Source organism: Piliocolobus tephrosceles, chromosome 9 (assembly GCF_002776525.5).
Source record: "Piliocolobus tephrosceles isolate RC106 chromosome 9, ASM277652v3, whole genome shotgun sequence".
In the NCBI taxonomy this organism is placed as follows: Eukaryota; Metazoa; Chordata; class Mammalia; order Primates; family Cercopithecidae; genus Piliocolobus; species Piliocolobus tephrosceles.
Window position 1 is genome coordinate 119,749 of NC_045442.1, and position 27,193 is coordinate 146,941.

The 27,193-nt window shown below is 46.7% G+C and overlaps 1 protein-coding gene across 4 annotated transcripts in view; it reads right to left on the minus strand.

The window, feature by feature from the left end:
- The window catches only part of LOC113219540 (serine/threonine-protein phosphatase 2A 55 kDa regulatory subunit B delta isoform-like), a 38,919-nt gene extending 14,416 nt beyond the window's left edge, over positions 1-24,503 (minus strand). The window contains exons 1-3 of one of the 4 annotated variants that reach the window (XM_026453004.1): positions 24,034-24,503; positions 23,859-23,951; positions 13,185-13,720 (exon numbers count right to left, since the gene is read on the minus strand). In XM_026453004.1, the coding sequence (XP_026308789.1) occupies positions 13,587-13,720; positions 23,859-23,951; positions 24,034-24,040 (234 nt within the window). In that variant the 5' untranslated portion in view covers positions 24,041-24,503 and the 3' untranslated portion in view covers positions 13,185-13,586. Of the gene's footprint in view, positions 1-13,184; positions 13,721-23,858; positions 23,952-24,033 lie in introns of those variants that run through there. The other 3 variants (XM_026453000.2, XM_026453002.2, XM_026453003.2) reach the window with 3 other exon arrangements.
- Positions 24,504-27,193: the final 2,690 nt, after the last annotated feature.

Consider the following 27,193-nt stretch of genomic DNA (forward strand, 5'->3'; position numbering starts at 1 on the left):
CTCAAAACAACACAAAGCCCGTCTTCACACGGCTTACGCTTTAGTGAATGAAACACTAAGGGCAATACAAGACCATCAGGTGCCGTTCCCACCATGGCATTTCCAGCCTGCCCAGTGGCTGGGAGGAGGCAGAGGCTCAGAGGATCAGGAGGGGGAGCCTGGGCAGGGCAGGGACCCCCGAGTCTGGGCCCCAGGGGAGACGACGGCATGGAGGAAGCCCGTGTGGGGAGCAGGGCCACCCCGCTGGAAGCACAGGAGACAGCAATCCAAGGGGGTGCCTGAAATCAAGATTTCCAAGGCAGTGCAGGGGGCAATGACAAGACTGTCTGGGGTCATCAGCCTTCAGGAGATCCAGAAACTGCATCCGGAGAGAAACACCATGAGGACTGACAAACAACTCCAGGGTGAGTTCTGGGGTTGAGGACGGAGGCGCCTGTCGTATTATCACTCTACTTTTCTACGTACACCATTTCTAACTACTTCCTTTAACTGGTCAGTAAGATATGAATGCATCAGATCAGCTCTCGGATCTTCTTGTCCCCAGAGACAAGGTCTCCTACCCGTCTCCCCTGCCAGGATGGCCGTTCGGAAGCCTGCTGGCTGCATGGCTCACGTCCTGCGACTTTTCCTGATAGTGTTTGAAAACTCACTAAGTTTTTCAAAACAAAATAAAAATGTGACTATTTCACTTCTCTACTTCTCTGGATCTTCACTTGCGCCAGCCTCCGCCCGCGGCACCCACCACCTCTGCTGGAGGGTTGCTGCAGCCTTCAAGGGGTTCCCCCATTTCCTCTCCTGAGCCTCAGAGCCCAATGTCCAGAAAGCAGCGGGAGGAAGCTCTTGAAAAGCATAAAGATAACATTACCAGCCTGAAAACACCCTGTCAATACCCAAATACCACAATCAGTCTATTACCAGAAAAGATACAGTCCTTAAAACGCATCACCTAAAATTACTGTCACCGTCAACACAAAAGGGATCCATGACAGACACGACATGCAAGTTTCCCGCAGGTCCGTTGTGCTTCCCCTCTTCGGCTAGTTCTGGAGTGGTCATTTAAACACACTTCCTGGCACAGAACCACAGACCAGGTACTCCTCACAAGACCACTGCCCCTTCCCGATGGTCTTCACCTGGCCACCAGGAACTGAGGTGGCCTAGCAGCCCAAGAGGTGGTTATAAGGAAAACCAGTGCCCTACTGGAGGCACCAGCAAATCGGACCCCCAGTAAACACCCAGCCACACCAGGAGCACATTGCCAGGACGCCAGGCCCGCCCGCACACCCTCCCTCCGGGGCAGAGGAACTGGTGTCCACCTTCCCCAGCCGTCAGGGAAGGGCGAGTACAAGCCACCCTGCAATGTCACACTCTCATACACCGGCTGAAATGAGACTGACCTTTAAAGGTCAGTCTCTCGCAGCTCTCGCAGACCGCTCCTGGAGCACATGGGTACAGCAACTCTGAAAACCATCGGGCAATATCCACTAAGGCGAAACATGCATATCTGGTGACCCAGAAACTCCACTCCAGACACACAGCCACCAGAATTACACATGTGCATCACTGAACCACTTACGAGAACGTTCACAAAAGAATCAACTCGAATGTCCGTCAACAGTAGAAAAGATGCATAAACTGTGGCATATTCATACAACGGAACACCACGCAGCAATGAAAATAATCAAATGACCACCACCTAACACCACAGGTTACTTACAGAAAGCTGAACACTGCGGAGGACTTAGGGTGCAATTCCACTTATACCACGTTCGAGAGCGGGTGTCCGATGCGCGATGCCAACTGGGGCAGCAGCTGCCCCGGAGGGAGGGAGGGAGGGCCTGGAGTCCTGGCAATGTGCTCCTGGTGCGGCTAGGTATTTACTGGGGGTCTTTGCTGGGCGACAGTCAGTACTGCACGCCTGGGATCGGTGCCTTCTGCAGGTATCCCATACTGCAGCAAACACCCCACGGACTTCAGGCACAAGCAGCTGTCCATCTTCACTCGGACTCTCACCGCCTCCGAGTTCTGTGCCTCCCGCACTCCGACCCACGCACCCGCCCTCTCTGAAGGCTCCCTTCATCCTCTTGGTCTGAAACGTGCAATCCCCGACAGCAGCTTCCCCCAGGCCCTCTCCCCGGGGGTCTCTGTTCTCTCACACCCGACTCCCTGGGGAGAGTTTCTCCTTCCTCCATTTGATGCTCCCAGACCACGGCTCCTCCCTCCTCAAAATGACTGTCTCACCTTTCCTCTCCCCTCAAACGTCCAGCGCCCCAGCCACTCACCCCACCCACTTCCTTAATGAATCTGCTTATTTCATGAAAAACAGAAGAACCCAAAAGAGAACAGCTTTAATCTCACTGTCAAAGACACCCCCTGCAATGGAAGAAGCCACTGCTTCCAGCAGAGACCACCTGGAGCGGGATGACACAAGCCGGGCAGCTCTCTGGACTCGTGGTCACCACACCCTCTCCTCCCAGTCCTTCATGAACTCGCTGTAGGGAGTGCTCTGCTTCCCTGACTCACCAACTTCACCCATTTCAACCCACCCCTACTCTGGCAACCAGTTCGTTTCCTGCCGTTACCCACCCAATCACTTCTCTACACGCTGGGTAGAGGCAAGGTGCTGGGCGAGGCCATTTGTTTCCTGCTCTGCGGCACCTGGCAGAGCTGTGCTCACACACAACAGTCAAAACACACATCCAGCCAGAAGGTTTTTGGAAATCACAACTCCTTCACATAAAACTTCTCTGAGAATTTAGTACGTATGCAGAAAGAGGAGTAGAGCTGCTCTCCAAGGATGCAGAGTTGACTGAGGCTGCCAGGCGGTGAGCTCAACACAGGGCACTCTGGATATGACAAACTGACAGACCAGGGAAGTGGGAAATAGTCTACCTTTTCTAATGTTTTGTAGAGCCAGGGTCTCACTATGTCGTCCAGGTTGGTCACAAACTCCTGGGCTCAAGTGATCCTCCTGCCTCAGCCTCCCAAAGTACTGAATTACAGGTGTGAGCCACTGCACTCAGCTGGAAGTAAGACATTTTCTATAAGCAGACACAGATGCACACACATACACACGTTTCTGTGTCTTTTCAAAGAAACTCACCTAAAGGCAAAAAGTCCATTCTGTTCAAAAACCAGACAGAAACTAATAGAAGTGAATTATAAGCCTCTACCATATATTAAAAAAATTGGAAAACCATTTATGTCCAAGACCCAGTAAGATTCTAGAGACACTATAATCTAAAAGCATCCAAAATTGAGTTTATCCAAATTACTGACAGAGGCACGAGACAGCCAAACACAATATGTAGGCAAGTAGGGAAAGGTGCAGGGAGAATCTCTGCCCCGCCCAGGTCACTGTGCATGGGGTGGGGGAAGTCACCTAAACAACCCACATTGAAAAATCCTGTCCCTTAACACATGCCCAGTGAGGGAAATAAATCAACGTGGAGGGGCTCAGACTAAGGGCCTGTGCGCACTGAAGAATGGGGCGGAACCACCAGGAATACTCACCTTATGCTGGGGAGGGGCCTGGCCTCTTCAACCACTGTGTGGTGGCCTGGTATTCAATTTGGGAGGGGAAAACCTGCCTGCAGAACCCCTCTCTTTTCTGAGAGCTTTTCCTTTGCTTAATAAATTCTGCCCTCCTCACCCTTCAATGTGTCTGCATGCCTGATTTCTCCTGGTTGCAAGGCAAGAACCTGAATTTAGCTGACAAAAAAAAAAAAAAAAATCCTGCATCATTATGACTAGACTGGATAAAATGTGACAAAGCAGAAAATTCTGCATATTACTTTCTAGTCACTTAGGCACTAAAAAAAAAAGTTTGTGGCAAATTATTCTAAAATGCAGAAGTCAGAAAGAACAACTGAAACTTAATTTCTCTGCTACAGGAACAAACTATTTTTGAAATATGAGAAGTATACCATATCCTAGGAATGCAAAGTTGGTTTAACATACAAAAACAAATCAACGTAACACACCATACTACCAAAATTAAAGGACAAAGTCCACATGGTCATCTCAATAAATGCAGATAAAGCATTTAACAAATCCAACACCTTTCCATGATAAAAACACTCAACCAACTAAGAATAAAATGCAACTTCCTCAACTTGACAAAGAGTACCTACAAAACCACAGCTAACATCACACGTAATGATGAGTCTGAATGCTTTTCCCTTGAGAGCAGGAACAAAACAAGGATGTTTGATTTGTTAACTTCCAGTAAACATTCTACTGGAAATTCTAGCTGGGGCAATTAGGCAAAGAAAAGAAATACAAGCCATCCAGATTAAAAAGGAATAACATATCTCTATTCACAGCCAGCATTATATTGCATATAGGAAATCCTAAGGAATCTACAAACACAAAACCCATCAGAGCTAATAAACAGGTTCAGCAAGGACACAGGATGCAAGGCCAATAAAGTCAACTGCACTTCTACACCTAGCAATGAAAAATTCAGAAACAAAAGCAAGAAAACAACTCTGTTTACAATATCATCAAAAAGAATAAATACTTAGGAATAAATTTAATCAAAGTGACAAGATTTGTACATTGAAAATTGCAAAATATTGTAGAAAAAAATTGAAGACCTGAATATACGGAAAGTTATCCTGTGTCACGATTGGAAAACTTAAGAAAATATCTCCAAACTGTTCTACAAGAGTCAAGGTATTAACCCTATCAAAACCCCAGCTGCTTTTTTTTTTTTTTTTTTTTTACAAAAATTGCCAAACTAATTCTAGAATCGTATGGAAGTGCAAAGGATCCAGAATAGCCAAAATGATCTTTAAAAAGAGCAGAGGTGGACGACTGACATTTCCCGATTTCAAAACTCACCATAAAGCTATAGTAACCAAGACAGTATGGTATTGGCATGAGGACAGACATATACACCAATGGATCACAGGTCATAGTCTAGAAGGACATTTATGGTCAACTGATTTTCAACAAGTGTACCAGGACAATTAATGGGAAAAGAATACTATTTTAATAATGATGCCAGGACATCTAAATATCCACATGCAAAAGAAAAAAGCTGAACCCTTATTTACACCACATATAAAAATTATATATAAATATCATTATAATTCACTGCACATAAATTATATGTATATAATTATACATAAATATGGATCAAAGACTTAAATGTAAGAGCTAAAGGAATAAATCTGCACAATCTTGGATTAGACAGTGGTCTCTAACATATAATACCAAAAGCACAAACTTTTGAAATAAAAAAATAAAGTGGACATCATCAAAATTAAAAATTCTTGTGCATCTAAGAACACCATGAAGAGACTGAACACACAGCTCATGGAATGGGAGAAGTTGTTTGTAAACTGTGTATCTGATAAGGGACTTGTATCCAGAATACCTGAAGAACTCTTACAACAACAAAAAGACTGGTCTGGGCATGGTGGCTAACACCTGTAATCCCAGGAATTCAAGACCAGCCTGGGCAACATAGCAAGACCCAATCTCTATCAAAAATTTTTAAAAAGTTAGCCAGCTGTGGTGGTGTGTATCTGCAGTCCCAGCTACTTGGGAGGCTGAGGCAGGAGGATCGCTTGAACCCAGGAGTTACAGTGAGCTATGACCGCACCACTACACTCTAGCCTGGGTGACACAGCAAGACCCTACCTCTAAAATAAATAAATAAAATAAAAAGACAAGCCAATTGAAAATGTAATTTTTAAAAAAAAAAAAAACATAAAAATGTCCAAATAAGTACAGGAAATGCTCAACATCATTAATCACTAGAGAAATACAAATCAAAAACACAACTATTAGGATGGCTAAAATCAGACAATAACAAGCGTAGGTGAAGATGTGAAGAAAAACTGTTCAAACACTGACGGCTGGATTATAAAATGTTGCAGCCACTTTGGAAAACAGTTTGGTAGTTCCTCAAAAACATTAAACACAGTTGCCATATGACCAAGCTCCATTCTATAGACCCAAGAGCACAGAAAACACATGTCTAAACAAAAACATGTACAAGAATGTCCACGGGTGCATCTGTAAGAGCCAAAAAGTAGGAAGAACCCATCAACTGATTAATGGATAAACAAAAATGGAAAACTGTTTGTCCAGGAAAAAGGACTGACGCATGCTGCAGGATACACCTCGATGGCATCAGGCTGGTGGGAAGCAGCCGGCACAGAGGGCTATGACTCCATGTATATAACATGTGGAGAACAGGCAAATCCACAGAAACAAAGTAATCAGTGGTTACCAGAGGGCGGAGCAGGGAGGGAATGGGAGGGACTGCTAGTGGGTTTCTTTGGGGAGTGATGGGAAGGTTCTAGAATTGGATAGTGCAGATGGCCATACAACTCTGAATATTCACCCGCACACTTCACAAAGGATGAGCTCTGCGCTCGATGAATTACAGCTCAAAAGCTGTTTTAAATAAAACTACCCCATAAAAACAAATGGATCAAGTCACTAAAACGGCCTCACAACTTGTGAACATTCTCAAATACACTCTAAAAGTAGACTAAATTATTACAAGTTTTAAAAACAACCAACGAACAAAAATCTGCTATAAATTTGTTTTCCACAAATTACTAAATTCATTTTCCTATTTAAACCTAAAGGGACTTTGTTTTCTTTTTGGCTACTTTCCAATTTTTTTTTTTAAGAAAAAGTTGACACATAACTCATTTTTGTGATGAGGAGTACTTAACATCCACTCTTTTTATTTTTCAAGAATACATCAGCATTAACAATAGTTACTGTAAATACAGCTATTTGACTTCTCAGAAGCATATACATGAGTAAATGACATCAGAGAGAAACCGTCCATCTTTTATTATGTTTTACTGGAAAATTAGCATTTGTATCACTCTGTTATCATAAGTCTTGTCTTGTCTAACAAATTTCAGAAGACTTCAGAATTTGGGAACCATATTAAATCACTGCCACTGAAGCCTATGAAAGGTAGGACCACTCTTTTCAAGGAAAATCTGATTTACTAAGAATATTCCAGGCTATTTCCCCCATGCCATGCTGAAAAATGAGAACATCTTTATCCAAAAGGCTGTCTGACCGAATATATTTAACCTTTCTCTCAAACATATTAAGCAACTTGAATTACTACTAGGCAATTTTATGCTCAATTTCATGCTTAGAAGTTCTTTTTGCAAATAAGAACTGTGTGAGCCATGGTAGACTCAGATTTACAGGCAAATCAAAAGCACTTTATAACCAACAACAGGCCAGGGGCTCTGACACGATCACCAGCATAGTCACTTTGGAAAATTAAAAATACACTCTCCCCGACTGAGCAAAACTGGGTTCCAGCCCACCTCCGCACACTGCAGCCACTGAGTTCTATTTTTTAAACTCAAATCTGACCATGCGGTTTTGAATCCTCACTGCCCTCAGGCAAGACTGACATCCTCATCTGACTCCCTCTTCGCTTTCACACCCCATCGCCCAGCCTGTTCTTCTCTCCTGTGTCAAGTCCTCCCGCCCTCTCTCCCGTGTGCAGGCTCCTTCCATCCCTCATCCCTGTCCAGGCCCATCCCTCATCCACATCTGAGCTCAAGCGTTCCTTGTTCAGGAAGCCTTTTGACTCCCGGAGCCCTCGTCTAACGGCAACAGGTAACTACTTAACTGCCGAAGCCTTAGGACCCTGTGCGCTGTGGGGCAGCACCTTTACTCATGGTGCCTTCTCAAACCGCACCCGCAAAGTGAGGCTGCGGTACCCCCCGGTCATTCCCCGCACGTCAGCAAAGCCTCTCTGGCATCTCCCCTGGCAGATCTAGACATGCAACAACAAATACAACTATCTTTAAGTATTTCAGAGTCAAACTAGCAAGAAGGTAGTGACGAGTATTTCCCTTGCCTATACAGAAAAGATCATCACTCTGACAACTGGTATCAAAAGGGGAAAAACATATCTCAAACTTTAGGAAAGGAACCTGCCCATCATCCTAGCAAAACAAAGCTGCTCATGTTTCTCTCCCAATAACTTGTCCCTGAAATTCATCTTCTATTATGAGAAACACACACAACCCTGCGATTCCTGTTTTATTTTTTGTAAAGACAGGGTCTTGCTATGTTGCCCAGCTAGAGTACAGTGGCGTGATCTTGGCACACTGCAACCTCCTCTGCCTCCCGGGTTCAAGCGATTCTCCTGCCTCAGCCTCCTGAGTAGCAGAGACTACAGGTATGCACCACTACGCCCAGCTAATTTTTGTATTTTTAGTAGCAACGGGGTTTCACCATGTTGGCCAGGCTGGTCTCGAACTCCTGAGCTCAGGTGATCCACCCACCTCAGCCTCCCAAAGTGCTGGGATTACAGGCCTGAGATACCATGCCCAGCAATAATTTTTAAAATAAACAAAAGTAGGTTAGAAACAAACCTCCTACTTCAAAAACTCCACATCTAATTCTGCCACAAAAAGGAATGAAACTCTGGCATATGCCACAACATGGCCAAGCCTTGGAAACATCACGTGCAGTCAGTCAGATGCAAGCGGACAAACACTATGTCAATTCCACCTGCATGAGGCCCCTAGACTGGGCAAACCCAGAGACAGAAAGCAGAATGGTGGTCGCCAGGGGCTGGGGAAGGGGAGAAGGGGAGTTACTGTTTAATAGGACAAAGTTGTGTTGGTAATGAGGAAGCTGTTTTGGGAATAGGTAGTGGTGACAGGTACACAACACTGTAAGTGCATTTAACATCACTGAACTGCACACTTACAAACGGCTAAAATGATAAATATTATGCCATGTATATGTTATCACAACTAAAAAAAAATTCCTAGACCTCAAAAAAAAAAAAAAAAAAAAAAAAATCCCAATCTATGCCAACCTGGGTGTCACGTTTCTCTCTGCAGGTCAAGTGAAACACGGCCCAAACCACCCTAAGTTGCTGAGATACAGATGCGAACTCCCCAGAGCCCGCCTCTGGGTGGCGATGTCTGCCTCCACCACAGCCTGTCCTGCGGGGAACACGGAGGTTACCAGGGTGCCTGGCCAGAGAGAGGTTCCATCTACTTTTTCAATAACCCAGCAGCAGACGTTTAATGGATTTCTATGATTCCCATTTTACCTATGACGTACTGATCACTACTTCAGGGAGTATGCAGAAAGCCCTATGCTGATACCTTCGTAATCCAAATAGATTACCTCTTCCACTACTGAATTCTTTAATGAACAGTAAGTAAACTGAGAATGGTTAAAGTAAAAACTTTCTCATTCTCTCCACTTTAAGTCAAGATCACTATTACACACCTGAACTTAACCGGGGCTCTATAGCAGAGGAGATTAATAATTTTGGTTAATACTACTTCAAGGATTATCTAGTATTTCAGACGCCTTTAACAACTTACTGATACATCTATCTGTTACCATAAACGAAGTCAAAATCTACGAAACGTGACCTGTGACATTCAACTAGATCTCTAGGGTCTGACAAAATTGCAGGGAGCGGAGAAGCACGGCCGCGGCGGAGCTGCAATCCACCATCGGCCTCTGTCTGATAAAAGTGCTTTTAAAAGGCAACCCATGGATCTATTCGGATAAACACTCAAGAGCAGGGACAGGCTATGAACCTATTTCACAGACACTGCCTCCGTGAGGAAAGAGTGCGGGCAACGGAGTTGGGGAGTTAAAACGGAGACGAGACCCTCGACGTGACCGTAGCCTTCACGTCTTCAAAAACCCAAAACGATGGACCATTGTTAGGTGTGGAGTACGGGGGTGTTTATTTGTATTATATATTGTGCTAATAATATATAATTATTTATTCTAAAAGCAACCTATATGTCTATCCAAACGTGAGGTGGCAAACAACGGAGCCTCCCATACACAGGTTACTGCAAAGGACAGAAACAAAGCTGAGACGCCGCCTTCAATGCCTATGAAAGTCAGGAACTTTTACAAATGCACTGATACATGTAAGGCACGACTCCCCCCTTTTCAATCATTATTATTAGCTGAGTTTTTGTTTTGCTTTCTTTTAAATCTAGTTATGTACTAGAGCTTTTGTAATGAATACACTTTCAGGGATACTACTTTGCCATTCTAGATTGGAACAGAACTATTGAAATGGAAAAAAAACAACAACAAAAAAAGTTTAAGGTATTTTCAAACACGACAAAATGGCAGCCTAAAACAGTTAAAATTCCAGAAACCGGAGCACAACAGAAGGTGCGGTGATAAGCAGTGCTGAGTCATTATTAGGGGCACACGGACAGAAAAACCTTCCTCCTTCGAGTTGCTAGAACTCCCTCTTTACCTTTTCTTAAGGGCACTTTTCTCCTTATATCTACAAAACAATGCATTCTTAGTGTGGAACATAAAATAATACAGAAATGTGCAGAACAAAAGCCAAAGTCTCTGTTCAGTGCAGACGTGATCCCCCTTTCCCCCAGGCACCCCGATGTTGCCCCTGGGTATCTGCTTTCCAGAGCAGCATTTACGACCACACTCAGCTGCGGCTGGGGCCACTGTTCTTCTGCAAAAGCTGCTGTTTTTCACCCAACACAGACTGCTCTCCGAGGAGCACAGAACACTCTTCCTCCACAAAGTGTGTCCTAACACATGTAACCGCCTCACTACTTTTAGGCATTTAGCCTTTTCAACACCGTATTGCTGCAGCGCACATCCTTCTGAAATGCTGGCCTATTTCCTGTAGGATTCCTACAAGTGGAACCTTGGGGTCCTAACCCTTGTGTTAAGTTTGAGAGAGAGATGTCAAATTACCCTCCAAAAAATGAGTGTACACGCTTTCCAGAAATGACTAGGAAAAATGGAACATTATTGTTGCTTTAATTAAAATGTCTTTGCTTATTTTATTTGAGACAGGGTCTACTCTGTTCCCAGGCTGGAATGGGGTGGTGTGATCACAGCTCACAGCAGCCTTAACCTACTGGGCTCAAGGGATCCTCCCGCCTTGGCCTCCCAAAGTGCTGGGATTACAGGTGTGAGGCCGGTCACATCTTTGCTCATTAATGCCATTTCTATGATGATTTATGTTAACTCTTTTACTCACCACCCACTTAAAACAAATCAGCCATGAGATGTGGTTAAACATGCAGACCTATTGTTTTTTTCACTCAAATGTTGCTAATTATCAGAGAACTGACTGCCTCTTTCGGGCAGGTGTGGTGACTCACCCAAGGACTCCTAAAAGCACTTCCTGTGTGCCGGTGCAGTCCCAGGTGCTGTGTACAATGCAGAAAAGCACTTCCTGTGTGCTGGTGCAGTGCCAGGTGCTGTGCACAATGCAGAAAAGCACTTCCTGTGTGCCGGTGCAGTGCCAGGTGCTGTGCACAATGCAGAAAAGATCAGCACAGCCTGTGTCTTCACACGGCTGCATTCCTATTTTAATTGTGGTTTTATCATCTCTGGAGATCCAGATAAAATAAGCTCAAGTATGTTTCATGTTCTGAGGTATCTAACATCATTAGCAAGACTTCTGTGACTACTCCAGGACTGCCTGTTTTCGTGGTTGCCCCTGCCTCTGAGCTCTGAACTCCTGACAGTCCACATCTGCCATGGCGGTCCCATGAGATAATAATGGAGGCCTGTAACGGAGTGAGCCCTACCACCTGGGCTTGATAAGTGTACTCTTAGACACTCGCATGGCAAAATGGCCTAAGGACGCACTGCTCAGAAAATATCCACCCCCATCATTAAGCTTCGCAGGATGTATTTAAGTTCAATTCACCAATCGCCTTTTGTCCCACTCATTATTCCTCTTCCACCCCATTACTGACTCAAACATGGATCTCAGCTCTTTTTCTTCATTTCCAGAGTAGCAACAGCAATAAAAAAATCTAGTCAAAGACACATGTATAATAAATTCAACTGTACTTGGAGAGGAGAGTGTGGAATTGGGGCAGAAGAATTAAAAGTCAAGGTCAATAATTTTTAAAAACTCAGAAGACTAATATTCATAATATATAAAGAACTTTTACAAGCTGGGTGCGGTGGCTCACAACTGTAATCCCTGGACTTTGAGAGGGAGGCCAAGGTGGGCGGATCACTTGAGCACAGGAGTTCGAGACAGCCTGGCCAACATGGTGAAACCCCATCTCTACTAAAAATTAAAAAAAAAAAAAAAAAAAAAAAATTGGCCGGGCACGGTGGCATGCCTGTAATCACGCCTCACGAGGCTGAGGAAGGAGAACTGTTTGAATCTGGGAGGCGGAGGTTGCAGTGAGCCAAGATCGCACCACTGCACTCCAGCCTGGCTGACGAAGCGAGATCCCATCACAAACAAACAAACAAACTCACTTTTACAGACTTGACTTTTTTAAGTTCAGTAGAAAAATGGACAAAAGATGTGACCAAAGCAATTCACAGAACAGAAACAGTCAAGGAATGTGCATGGCCTCTGACACCGCGTACCCACTCCTGGGCGTCTGCCACCCAGGAAGGGCAGAAGGATGGACGAGACTCTCCTGCACTGTCATCAGAAACACCGGACTAAATAAGTAAGGGAATACTATGCAGACATCAAAAAGGATGAAATGAGCCACATAAAAAGGCAGCCTGGTTAAAAGTTTAAGTATGGGCTCTGGACTCAGAATGTCTGCGTGCAAATAATGGGTATAGCACCTATTAACTCTGAGACCTTCACCAAGTAACTTCATCCTCCTGATACCTGATCATCTCATGTGTATGATGAAGGCAACACAGGAGTACTTACATCTCAAGGGGCTGTGGCCGGGGGTCAAATGAGCTCCAGTATGGCTGAGCAGAAAGCCCAGTTCACTGTAAGATCTCCAATTATAGACTCAGTGAAAAAAGGCAGGTGGCGGCTGCATGCCATGGCTCATGCCTGTATTCCCAGCATTTTGGGAGGCCGAGGTGGGAGGGTCACTTGAGTCCAGGAGTTCAAGACCATCCTGGGCAACACAGCAAAACCCTGTCTCTACAAAGAAATAGAAAAAAGCTGGGCATGGCAGTGCACACCTATAGTTCCAGCTACTCGGGAGGCTAAGCAGGGAGAGGATTGCTTGAGCCTCATCAGGCTGCAGTGAGCTCTGATCGTACCACTGCACTCCAGCCTGGGTGGCAGAGAAGTAAGACCCTATTTCCAAAAAAGGAAAGGAAAGGAAAAGAAATAGCAAAAAACAATATTGAGTAATACAGAAAATCTTATTCAACGTCTAGAAAAAGGTTCCACATTTGTGGATTAAAAAAGATTGCTGATACACAAACTAGGTTTTAAAATATAAATGAATACATAAACACATAGAAAATGATCTACAAAGATACAGTTAAGAGCAGTGGGTTCTGAAGAAGACTCCAGGACAGCAGTGGGATGAGGAGAACTTTCATTCTGTGCTCTTGATCCAGCTGTTCTCAGCTGTTCTATCATTTGATTTTCTTTAAATAACAAACACTCTATTTTTGTATTGTGAGACAAAACCAGTACAATCTGGTAAAGACGAGCGAGGACAGTTAATCCTGAAGTCTGCCCTGCCCTTCCACTCGTACTGCTAATGGCTGGCATTCCAGCAGCAGCTCTCAAAGTGTGGTCTGTGGGCCCTTGAGGATGCAACGGTCCTCAAGAACCTCTCAGAGGGTCCATGAGGTTGAGACTATTTTCATCATAATCCTTGTACGTCATCTGCCGTTTTCACGCTGTTGTCATTTCCACGGATGAGCAAAGCCAAGGGCAGGTGGAGCTGCTGGCGGCTCAGCACGATCTGTGGCAGCAGCCCCAAGCTCTCCTTTCCACACCCTACACAGGCAGGGAAAAAGGGAAAGAAAAAGGGAAAAGGCCAGTTTTGCTTAGCTTATTCCCTGATGAACAGTTAAAATAATTCTCCACTTTATGCAATTCCAACCCTGTGATAAAATGTGCCACAAAAGAACATTTGCTGCATCCCCAAGTACAACTGTCCCGAGAAAAAGCACACAGTACAGCTGTCTGTGTTGAAAAACAAAACACAGGCCGGGCGCGGTGGCTCAAGCCTGTAATCCCAGCACTTTGGGAGGCCGAGACAGGTGGATCACGAGGTCAGGAGATCGAGACCATCCTGGCTAACACAGTGAAACCCCGTCTCTACCAAAAAATACAAAAAATTAGCCGGGCGAGGTGGCGGGTGCCCGTAGTCCCAGCTACTCGGGAGGCTGAGGCAGGAGAATGGCGTCAGCCCGGGAGGCGGAGCTTGCAGTGAGCCGAGATCCGGCCACTGCACTCCAGCCTGGGCGACAGAGTGAGACTCCGTCTCAAAAAAAAAAAAAGAAAAAGAAAAACAAAACACAAAATTGAGTTTCTCCCATCACATCCTCACAGCACACTTAAGACACCGGATGTGTGGGGACCTCTCCCATCAGCAAGGAAGCAATCAATTCTGCAGCCGGACACTGGCTGGGGTCCCCTGATTCCATTAGATCTTGACGCTGGGAGAAAGCATCAGATCCCACAGGTTGAGTGCTCTGTCCCACAAGACTGCGCCCCCACTTCGAAAGGCAACGACAAGCCTCACGTTGTGTTACTTGTGCTTCTGACTGACTTGCTATCAATCAGTGTCCACAACCCTGACTGGGCACACACATCTCAGGGAAACACTTTAATTTAGCGGTTTATTATAAAGGATACCACAAAGGACACGGAGGCGATGCACACGGAGGCGATGCACAGGGCGAGGGATGGGGGCTGAGACGCAGAGCTCCCACGCCCTCTCCGGGTGGGCCCCCCTACAGAAACATCTGGAAGCTATCTTCAAACCCAGCCCATACATAGGCAAGACTGTTTAAATCACTGGCCACTGGAGATCAGCTTAACCTTCAGCTCCCCCGCCCCTCACCACTCCCCAAGGTTGGGAATTAGGGCTGAAAGTCCCAATCCTCTAATCCTGCCTAGGTCTTTCTGGTGACCCGACCAGCCCCCGTTGTGAAGTTACCCAGGGGTTGCCAGCCCTTAGCCAACTCATTCCCAAAAGACACCACTGAAGAGCCCAATGATTTTAGGAGGTGTGTACTAGCGAAGACCAAATACACATTCCACAGTATCACACAAACTGAACTAGCCCTTTTTTTCATGGGATGCCATTTTTATTTGAAAAAACTGACCAACTTTGGTTTATTAAGAGTTTGGTATGTGGCAGAAATTTACTTGAAAATGAACATAGTGAGCCTCTCATTTCACAGAAAATAACTGACAGTATTTGTTACCAATGATAAAATCCAAGCTTTCAACAGAAAATTAGAATTTTGGAAAACTTTTATCTACTACTGCTAATTTGACAGTTTCTCACTTTCTCTTCTGATGAGGTCAGTGGTGACATTAAAAAAAATATGATTTTCTTCAATTTTATATAATGGAATGTGTTAACATTTAGGAAAAAAAAAAGAACTCCATGTAACAATACTTCCGAACGACCCCCATGTGATGTTAACCAAATCATGTCCACGAGCTAAAGACCCACTCTGAGCACAAGACAGACCTCAGGTTCTGACGGAAGAGAGCACAGAAACGCCACTGACCCCCCGGGCCGGTTCTGACAGAAGACAGGACAGAAACGCCACTGACCCCACAGGGCCGGCACACTCAAGTTACCACCTGGCGAGTTACGGTGCATCGCGAAGAGCCTCCGGGATGACCCCTCCTCTGCCCACATGGAAGCGTCAGGCCACATTTTCTTTACACATTTCAATAAAGTAACTGGAACACACTGAATGCAGAAGCAGTTCTGAGAATCCAGCCGTCACCTCTTAAGCCACATATTTTAAAAGGATGTGCAAAAGTATAAAAAAAAAACACTGTTCTTCTCGCTCAAATTTGTTTTTGAAAAGTTGTTTCTCACTAAAAATGTTAACATGTAGTAGATTATTTTAAAGTAAAATAAATATTTTAAGTTGTTCTCTTTTAATTTGAAATATAGAAAACGTCAACAGCTATAACCAGCACAAAGGCTCTCTGGATCTTGAGTGTAACTATTAAGAATATAAAAGTATTCCAGCACCAAAAGACTTTGCGAACCCACTCTAGGGCAGGGGTTAGCAAACTACAACCTGGGCGACATCTGGCCAGCTGCCTGTTTCTGGAGGCATGCTCCTGTGGACGCAGGGCACAGAGCCACGCCCATCCATCTCTGCAGGGTCTATGGCTGTCTTCCTGCTAAAGGCAGAGTTGAACTCAGTAGTTGCAACAGGGACAGTATGGCCTCAAAGTCTAAAATACTTACCATATGGCCCTTTACAAAGAAGCCTGCCCACCCCGAAACTAGAGTAAGCCAACTTTCCTGACCTTTATCGCAGTAACTTCCTACCTCCATTCTTACCCACCACCATCCCTTCTCCAAAGGGCAGAGTGACCTTGTTAAAAACAAAGTTGATGTCACTCCTCCGCTTAGAATCTGAAAAGCTCACAACCACTCCAAGTCCTCAGCACAGTATTCAAGTTCCTTATTCATCATCATCTAGCCCCAGCCAGCCTCCTGCTCATCACAGCCACTTTCTTCTCTGCCAGAAGTCAGACCATGCCAAGCACTGACTTCTCAGAACGTACCATGCTCTGTCCAACCTCCACACCAAGCCCTCTCCACCTGGAACCTTCTTCTCCCCTTCCCTTCCGCCCTCTTCTTATATCCTGATGTCCTCCCCTCCACTCCCTACCCAAGCCTGTGTATTGGGTACTTCTTCACATTGCCTCAATGTGCCCTGGTCCAGCCATGGTGCAAGGACCCACCTGCTTGTCTGTGTCTGAACAGAACTTCCTGAAGGCAAGAACTGCATTTCTGTTTCCAACAGCCAGCACTAGCAGCCCTTTAGTACACTGTTGTGAACTTTTCAGATGTGCCAAGCTGAAAGCTGGCCCTTGCATTACCCTTCACTTTTCTTAAACTGGCTCCCTGGCGTGAGAGAGTCAGCTATTCTCCTACGCAAGAGGGTCTCTTAAGACAACAGCCTCTAAATGGTTACCAGTTACGTGTTTGTTTGCCAGAACTTTCCATACATTTTCTGGAATCTTCACAGCAACCCTGCAATGGTCACAAGTAATAGTACCCGTTTTACAGATGAGAAGAGAGACAGTAAGTAACTCGCCAAGGTAACACAAAGCCTGAAGAGGGGGAAAAAGGGATGTGTGCCAGATTCCACGTGCACAATGCCTCTCCATCACCTAGCAGTATAGTGACATTCCATACACTGACTGGCATCCAGTGGGAGAGACAAGCCTAATAACACGTGTGATAAAATTAGGGAACCACAAGCAGGACACAGCCAATTGCTAAACAACATGGAATAGGGAGTGAAAGGGAGTCTAAGACGACACTGAACACTGAGGGGAGCTGGAGCAGGGACTCGCCAAGGGGGATTGGAGGTGGATTTAGAAGGATCAGCAGGGCTTAGGGAGTGGACAGGAAGCAAAAAGAATACTCTAGGGAGAGAAACAAACAGAGGCAAAGATCAAGGGATGGCAATAATCACTGAATAATAATGGAAACATTAAGAGGCCAGGCCCAGTGGAAGGGATCTGGGCAAGTGGAGATGAAGCAGGTGAGGAAAAACAAGAAACTATTTTTGTGTTTAAATATAGCTAAAACCAAGCCCCAGTACCTTAAAATACAAAAGAGTTAACAGTTGCATCTAACACTTGAAAAGCATTTTTCAAGTTACAAAAGCACTGCACATTGTTTGATCTTAACAAAAATCTTCCGATTTAACTTCTAGATAAGCGAGCTGAGGCTCAGGAAGGCGCCCTCAGAGCTGAAAACAGCAGACACAGACCCAACCTGGAACTTCCCATCAGAACAGCAGACTGCTTAAAATCAGGGAACACGAAAATCACCAGCTATGACTCAATACCACCATGTATCTTGCAAACTTAACTTCACGACGTACCTATGACCAGGCCAGCCTCCAGAGCATTAAGATTTGGCTGTACTAAGCATGATGAGTCTGTGAATCGTAAGGCACACAACTCAATTCCTAAAGACAGAGGCTTCCTATGAAACTCTCTAAGTCAAACTGCAAAATGTTACCAGACAGACTGCTTGTTTGACGGCCTTCCACAGAGGATGCTTTCCTGAAAGGTTCTCTTTAATGACACAGACATAAATATTAAGTAAATGAAAATTCTACAATGGAATATAGAAATCAGACCGGGAATAACTCAAATAAGCAGACACCATGTCCCTTCAAGACCAAAAAAAAAAAAAAAAACAATGATGATAAATACTAAACGCCCATTTTCTACACACAGAAGAAATCAATAAATATGACTGACAAGTTTTGCATTCACCAATACCATATTTCATTGATTCTAAGTGCATTTCCCTACATCTTAATATTTCCAAAATTAGATGTAGATTTTATATATACACACATAAAAGATACTGTAAAAGATTATATATAAAAGATATACTTAATTTCAGATATATAATACACAATACACATTATATATAACACATATATGTAATACATATTATATATTATATATAATACATAATATATATTTTGTTATATATAATACATAATACATATTATATATGTTATATATATTACATATTATATATTTTTTCTTTTTTTCTGAGACAAGGTCTCACTCTATTGCCCAGGCTGGAGTGCAGTGCTGCAGTTATAGCTCACTAAAGCCTCTACTTCCCTGGCTCAAGTGATTCCCCCACCTCAGCCTCCTGAGTAGCTGGGACTACAGGCGTGCACCACCATATCTGGCAAGTGTTTTAAACTTTTTTTTTTTTTTTTGAAGAGACAACATCTCAAGATGTTGCCCAGGCTGGTCTCAAATTGCTGGGCTCAAGGGATCCTCCCACCTTGGCCTCCTGAAGTGCTGAGATTACAGTCCTGAGCCACCAAACCAGACATTATCTTACATTCAATGAAACACAGTAACTTTCTGGTACTGATGCTCAAGTTACCTTAAGTTTTGTTACCTTTCTGTGACTTCAAATGTTTCTTTCAAAGTACCAATGTAAACGCCTTGGAAAGGCTACCCTACCAGATTAACCAGCTATCCATGTTACTTACACAACTAGCCAGATTCAAGCTAACAAACAAAATTGAAGCAAACAAACCTTCAATTTTGTTTAGTGTGTCTCTTTAGAAACAGTTAATGTCTAATTTAAAGCAATAGATCATGGATTAAGAAACTGATTAAAGCAAAATCAACAAAAACTCAATACACTTAAAACTACAAATTCTGAGAAGGAACCAGCTGTTATCAAGCTATAAAGTTATATAAAACCGGGTTCGATATAAGACTCTCCTCCCCCAACCCCCTCCCCATGGTTTCTCCACAGCAGCAATTAGTGTAACATATAAAGGAGCAAGACCCAAAGCTTCCCTGCAGGTAAGCAGGTCGCAGTCATGTGCAAAGTGATGTCGCAGGTAAAGGTACCGCAGCACTTGCTTGACACGCAGGTGTTTCACTTACTGTCTCTATGAGATCTACTCTTCAAATAATTTGAGAATTGGTTGGAAAGCGATGCTATTCTTGAATCCTTGTTACTAACCTTCTATCGTTTTGATACGCACTTCCTTTAAAGGCATTCCATTTTCATTTGCCTTCAAAAACATTTCCATACGATTCTTGGTGGTAAGATTTTCATTGAGCTTTAGAACAGCCCCATCCCAAGACTGGACGGCCACACGCCACAATGCGGCTTCATCAGTACTGTGCTGGCTGCAAATGGTCACTGAAGCAATACAGAACTCCACAGCTCTGCGGCCAGTTGGCATGGCTTCAAACCCTGGCCCTGCCATATACTCACTTTGTAACCCAAGTTCATTGTTCTCACACCTTGGATTCTGCATCTGAGACTGGGAAGAACAATAGTTCCTCCTTCTTGGGTTGTGTGAAGATTAACTGACGTGGGAAAAGCATTGCGAGCAATCTCTAGCACAGAATGACCACTCAGCAACTGTTACCTATCATGACCTTCGTGCCGGGTCCTCTGCAAGGGCTGGGGTGGGAAGGGGGACACCCAGCCTTCAAGCTTGAGGAGCTCACAGTCTACCAGAGAGAGAAGCAAAGGATGAAATAGCACATGGCACTGCAAAACACATCACATGCTGAACGAGTACCAGAGAGAGAAGCAAAGGATGAAATACCATGTGGCACTGCAAAACACATCACATGCTGAACGAGTACATTCCAGGAGAGGGCGCAGGGGCTGGGTGAAGGTGACTCCATAACATGCAGGAAAAATCTGCACAACAGTTAATTTCCAGAAGGGAACCACCATTTAGAATCGAAACACTGTGGAGACAGAAGCTAACAAACAGCTCTTCTACTCGCTTCCTGCCGGAAGCCCCCTGGTTATACTATTTTAACTCTTGGTCACCTCGGCATACGAACTCACTTAGTCTCATCTTCCAGCAAGGGCAGGAGAGGCAAGTCACCACTGACTGCTGCCCATACACCTGCTTACCAGCAGGACACTCGATCACTTCCTTGTGAGCTCAGCTCTACTCCTACTTGCAGGGGATGAGAAGTCTGATTACCCAGTGGGATCACGACTCTTAGCAAAATGACCTGACCCATAGCTAAACCCAATTCTTAAAAAAAAAAAAAAAAAAAAAAAAAAACTGGGGCGGGGGAACCACCAAATTTTACACAGGCCAACACTTTCATCAGAGGTTATGATTCTGACCCACAGCCCAAAACTATTAGTTTTAGAAACAAGACAAATCAAAGCAAAAACCAAAGGCTTTTCTATGTTACTCACTTCATGACCTCCAAAGTCAGGAGTGCCTGCTCTCACCTCTGCGCCACCTCCTGTGCCCTGGGCACCACCCCACTGAAGTCAGGAGAGGACCCAGGCCTCAATCTCTAAGGCCCTTTCTCCTTACCCATTGTAGAGAGGGCAGAAAGACAGCCAGAGTGCAGGGCTGCAGTAGAGCTCTACAGAGCTGAACTAGGCCCAGAACAGAATCTTCAAGAACAAAATGCCTCACGAGCCACAAATCTAAACAAATAAAATCTGCTATACCTTAAGTTCTACAGCCTGCGCAGCAGTGCACAATAAAAACCCCTGTGAACTGCCCATCTCTATTTTGTTTGTTTGTTTGTTTTTTTTTTTTGAGACGGAGTCTCACTCTGACGCCCAGGATGGAGTGCAATGGCACGATCTCGGCTCACTGCAACCTCCACCTCCCGGGTTTAAGCGATTCTCCTGCCTCAGTCTCCTGAGTAGCTGGAACTACAGGTGGGTGCTGCCACACCTGGCTAATTTTTGTATTTTTAGTAGAGACGGGGTTTCGTCATGTTGGCCAGGACAGTCTCGAACTCCTGACCTCAAGTGATCCACCTGCCTCAGCCTCCCAAAGTGCTGGGATTACAGGTGTGAGCCACCACACCCGGCCACCCATCTCTTATCTCTCACCAACATCTGTCCCTCAAGGTTGCGTTGGGCATGACCAGCTTCTCGATTCTTGCTGCTCAGCAATCACTGGTGACCAACAACTACACTTCCCTTCATCATCACTGACTGTGTGGTCTTCATACAAACCAACGGTATCACAACCATGGGACAAATCGATGATGAGTTATCAATGTGTTAATGTGGATGGGTTACTATGGCCAAACCATACATGGATTAAAATAGAAAGCTGTGAATACCTACAACAACCAAAACATGTGTGGATAATGACCACAAAACAATGTTACAAAAAAATAACCCACGACAACTCAAAATACCAAACTTTTGGATTTACTCAAAATTTAACTTAAAATAGGGATTTAAAACTGCAAAAAGTTCCCATCAGTTTAATTCAGAGAACAAAGTATTTGTCAAGTTTTTTTTTTTTTTTGAGATGGAGCCTTGTTCTATTGCCCAGGCTGGAGTGCAGTGGCACGATCTCCACTCACTGCAACCTCCACCACCTGGGTTCAAGTGATTCTCCTGCCTCAGCCTCCTAAGTAGCTGGGATTACAGGTGTGCACCACCACGCCCAGCTAACTTTTGTATTTTTAAAAGAGACGAGGTTTCACTGTGTTGGCCAGGATGGTCTCAAACTCCTGACCTCAAGCGATCTGTCCACCTTGGCCTCCCAAAGTGCTGGAATTATAGACATGAGCCACAACACCCGGCCCAAGAATTTTTTTTTAAAGAAAGAATACTATTTTCACATGTGTAAAGTCACAGTTAAAATACACTACCTTAGTTATACTTAAATTTTAATTCATTCAGTTTATCTTTTTTTTTTTTTTTTTTTAAAGTAAAGAAACCAGGCAGGTGTGGTCGCTCACGCCTGTAATCTCAGCACCTTGGGAGACTGATGTGGGCAGACCACTTGAGCCCAGGAGTTCAGACCAGCCTGGGCAACATGGCAAAATCCTCTACAACAATACAAAAATTAGCCTGGTGTGGTGGCGCGTGCATGTCTGTGGTCCTAGCTACTCCAGAGGCTGAGATAGGCCTATGAGGCAGAGGTTGCAGTGAGCCCAGATCACGCCACTGCACTCCATCCAGCCTGGGCTACAAAGTGAGACCCTGTCTCCAAAAAAGAAAAGAAAAGAAAGAGTTTAAAAAAACAAAACAAAACAAAACAGAAATTAAGGCAGGCATTAAGCCGTCTCACCTCCCTTACTCCCAAACAAGTTTTGCTTTACTTGCGATAGAAGTCACTTGCTTGGCATACGCAAAATCAAACAAAAAAAGGTAACATGTTTCAAATAAATAAAATCAATAAACTTTTTACATCACATAAAATATACCTAGTTTTAATCTCAAACCGTATACATTACGCATTTCTTAGAGCCCAGTTTCACCTGCTTAATAACCTGGGCCCTGTTTGTGCCAGGGGGCTCAGAATTTCCAGATGTCCTCAGGGGTCATGCACCAAACCAGACACTGCCAGCGAGAGGTACAGGGTAGGGAAGAGGGAGTAAAAGGTCATGGGAGGGGCTGAGATGGAGGGAAGTGAACAGGATGTCTGACAAGGGGCTTCTAGTAACTTGAGACAGGGAAGGTGTATTTGGGGCAAACACAAATCATTTTTAAGAAAAGGTTAAAGGTTTACAATGTTCAGTAAAATATATAAACAACAAAAAAATCACTATGGCTCTGAATCTGAAATATTAATCAAACTTCTAAGACTCGACCAAGTTCTCCATTCAATGGTGAAGAAGGAAAGCTACATAGCTTTTTCACTCGAGGGTGACATGTAAGCTTTATGGGAAGCTGAGGCGGGAGGCACTCCCCAGTTTCTTCCCACCACCCTAAAACTTTGCACCTGGACCAATTTAAGGGTATGATTTAAGGAAAAGACCAGCGAACTTCCAGTAATACCATAAAGTTCAAGATTAAAATCTGGAGTAGAGACTTCAAAACACATCAATAGAGAAAGGAGCAATACTTCACAGTAAAATTCAAGGATTTTAGAACCTCAGAAAGCAGACTTTAAGAATCAGGGAGTCCAGCTCTCTTGTTAAGGGTGGACAAACCGAGGCAACCAGCTTGCTCAAGAGCGCACCGGCGATGAAACGCAGAGCCGGGTGGGGGCCAAGGCCCCGACGCAGCCCTAGGCGCGTCCCCAGCCTCTGGGCCATTGTGCCGCGCTGCCCGGACTCCATTCCCGTTCCCGACTCCGCCGCGGTCTCCACGGTTCCGCCCCGGGCAGGAGGCAGCCCCAGGCGCTGGGTTCGGAGGGCCCGGCCGCCCGTGACCTTGGTGGACTTACATAAGCCCCGCCGCGGGCCCGGCGCCTCCGCCCGTGCCCCGCGGGCCAGGACATTGGACAGAGGACGGCCACCCGCCCACCACGGCCCCCAGCCCGGCCCCCGGCCCCTGCCCCACCCGGCCCCCATCCTCCTGCCTGCCTTCCTCGGGCGCTTGGGGCCCGGAGGCCGCGCTCGGCCTGGGAGCTGCCCGTGAAGGTCCCGGGGCGGGGCGCGGCGCGGGCCTCACCTTCGGCCACGTCCTCCTCGATGGCCCCCTTGACCTGCGAGAAGCACCACTGGAAGTCGTTGCCGCCTGCGGGGCAGCCGCCGCCTCCGGCTCCTGCAAACACAACGGGGCGGTCAGGCCGGCCGCGGCCCCCGCCCGCCCCCGCGGCCCCCGCCGGCCCGCGCAGGCCCCTCACCTGCCATGGCAGCCGGCGGCGGGACGGGCGGGGACCGCGGCGGACCAGAGAGACGGCCTCCGCGCCGCTACAGCCGAGCGCTCAGCCCCGGCCGCCACCGCCGCCGCCGCCGCCGCCGCCGGGGAGGGATTTTTTTCCCTTTTCAAAATGGCGCCCAATGCCCGTCGCCCCGCTCGATGACGTCATCGCCCTCCGCCTCCTCGGACGGGCAGCGGACGGGGCGGGACGCCGGGGGGCGGGGAGGAGGTTGCCGGGGGCGTCCAATGCGCCTGCGCCTGCCGACCCCAGTCCCGGGCCCGGCGCCGCTCGGCTTGGGGAGGAAGGGACGCCTGGGCGACTGCGGAGGGTAGCTGGGGTCGGCGGGCGCAGGCCAAGTCCTCGGCCCGCGGTGCTAGGCCTCCCGTAGTGGTCCACTGTGCGCCCGGCGCTCCCCTGAACACTAGCGCCGCCGAACGCCCCTACTCTCCGGCAACTCCGGGAGGGCCTAGGCTGCGGCCGGACACGCCTTCGGGGCGCCGCTGGGCCGGACACGCCCCCATCCCGCATCGGCCAATGGGAGCGTGGGTTCTCCGCCGAACCGCCAATGGAGGGCGCGCTTGGCGGCGGTGGGCGGGCATGTGGGCCGTCCTCACCTGAGCGCGCCGCACCTGAGCCCTACCTCCCGCCCACTGCCCCCGGCGCGGAGTCTCGGTCGGTCTCCCTGGCCGAAGTGTAGGGGCGCCATCTCTGCTCTCTAAAGATCTCGACCTCCTGGGCTCAATCCATCCTACTGCTTCACCTCGGAAGTAGCTGCGAGCACAGGCACGCGCTGCCAGGCTCGCGAATTTTTTAATTTTTTGGTAGAGACGGGGTTCTATGTTGCTCAGGCTGGTCTCGAACTCCTGGGCTCGAGCCATCTGCCTGCCTCGGTCTCCCAACCCCGTCCACCTCCCTTTCGTAGCGCACCGTTGCTCACCAGATGGCTACCTTACAGGTTCTTGGAGCTCCCAGTGCAGTCTTGGGGAAATAGGGCCGATCGTTTCTTCATTTGCGGGTGGTTTTCTCTGGCACACTGAGCGATTACGGGTGCTCCTCGACTTGCAGTGGGGCTACCCTCCCCGCCAATAAGCCCTTCCTAAGTAAAAAATGCATCTAATACCCAATCTACCCATCGTAAAGTTGAAAAATGTGAAGTCGAGCTACGATCAGGGAGACTGTCTCTATGGGATTGATGTCCGGAATCAGAACTTCTTTCAGTATAGCTGCAGTGGGCACTGATGGTATTGCACCACTAAAAGACAGTCGCTGCAAATCAGGAACATTCATCCACTCCAGTCGGAGCTGGAGAGAAAAATCAGGGAAGAAGGAAACGTGTATGGGGAGAGTTGGAATCTTGCACGGGGTGACTGGAGAAGACTCAGGGATAAAGAGTAAGCCATGCAGACGTCTAGGAAAGCTTGGCCAGGAGGGAAGACCACCAAGTGCCAGGACAGGAAGGAGGGCCATGCCTGGCATGGGCAGGAGGCAGCCGGAAGCCGCATGGGTGCAGAGTGAGTGGAGGGAAGGCCAGGGGTTGGAGTCAAGGCAGGGAGGTAAGTGGAGGAGGATGGACGGTGGGCAGGCCATTTAGGGGACTTGAATTCTGAGTGAGATGGGCTTATGAACGGAAGAGGATCGTGATGGACTGGGGCTTTCACAGAGCCACCGTGGATGCTCTGCTGAGAATAGCCTGTGGGGACCCCAAGAGCGGAAGCAGGGAGACCAATCAGGTGGCCAGCTGGGCTGAGCAGGCACGGGGATGAGGATAGAGTGGTGAACATGGGGTTGGGTGGTGAGAACCAGTCAGATTTCAGAGAAAAGCTCTTTGACAGCAGAGGCCCTGGGATTCGCTGATGGGAAAGATGTGGTGTGAGAGAAAGCAGGGACTTAGGAACAACTGCTCTCGGGTGGTCTGAGCACCTGGAAGGATGGAGTTTCTGTAACAGAAGGGCTGCAAAAGGCACCGCTGGGTGGGGGCGGTGCAGCCCGACCAGAGGTTCGCTGTCAACACATAGCGCTGTTGCACAGACAAACCAGGAGCACACAGGGAAGTCAGAGCGAGAGCATCAAGGTGAGAGCACTTAGAGTTTCAAGTCAGGAAACTGGGTGAGGTCACCACCTCCTGGAGAACCCACTCCAGGACCCATTGAAGACGGGAGAGAGTGGCTGCTCTGTGATGCTGTGTGGTGAGTATACACGATGGACCATTTGGTTGTAGTGACTGGGAGGCCATTACTGACTTGGATGGAGCAGTGGCTATGGAATGACAAGTTTGCAGAGGGCTCTGGGGACAGTGGCAGGGGGGAACTGGAGGCAGTGAATACCTACTTCTCTGTTGAGGAGAAGAGCAGAAAAATGGGGCTGTAATCTCCTTTTTAAAATGTAGATTTAGCCTATCTGCCCAGGAAGGCACTTGAAAAAGTGAGTTAATGACCAGATCCCTCTTATAAAAACCCGACAATTTACACATTTGGAAAAAGAGGAACTTTATTTCTTATACATGGTTACAGCCAGCAAGATGGCCATCCCCCAGGCCAAGATGGGAGATGGCTCTTCGAAGGAGGAGGGGTTGGGGCAGAAGCTCTATGCTGAACAGGTCGGCTAAACATACATAGTCCACAGGCTTTGGGAGGAGCTTTAAATACTCAGGAAGGGGGTCTTGACACATGCGTATTATGTAACACAGGACCCAATCTCACTCTGTTGGGGAGACTAAACCTTTGAATATATTACGACTGTAATCCCAGCACTTTGGGGGCCGAGGCTGGCAGATAACCTGAGGTCAGGAGTTGGAGATCAGCCTGGTCGACATGGCGAAACCCCCTCTCTACTAAAAGTACAGAAATTAGCCAGGCGTGGTGGCATGTGTCTGTAGTCCTAGCTACTTGGGAGACTGAGGCAGGAGAATCCCTCGAACCTGGGAAGCGGAGGTTGCAGCGAGCTGAGACTGCGTCATTACAATCCAGCCTGGGTGACAGAGCATGACTCTGTCAATAAATAAATAAATAAATAAATAAATAACTTACGATTAGGCCCTGTACCTCCAGAGGTCTTTTCAGGACAGAAGGCATGCAGATGTGCAGCCTCTGTAAACCGGCCAGAACCAGTCCCCGGTCAGCATTTTCTTTTTTTTTTTTTTGAG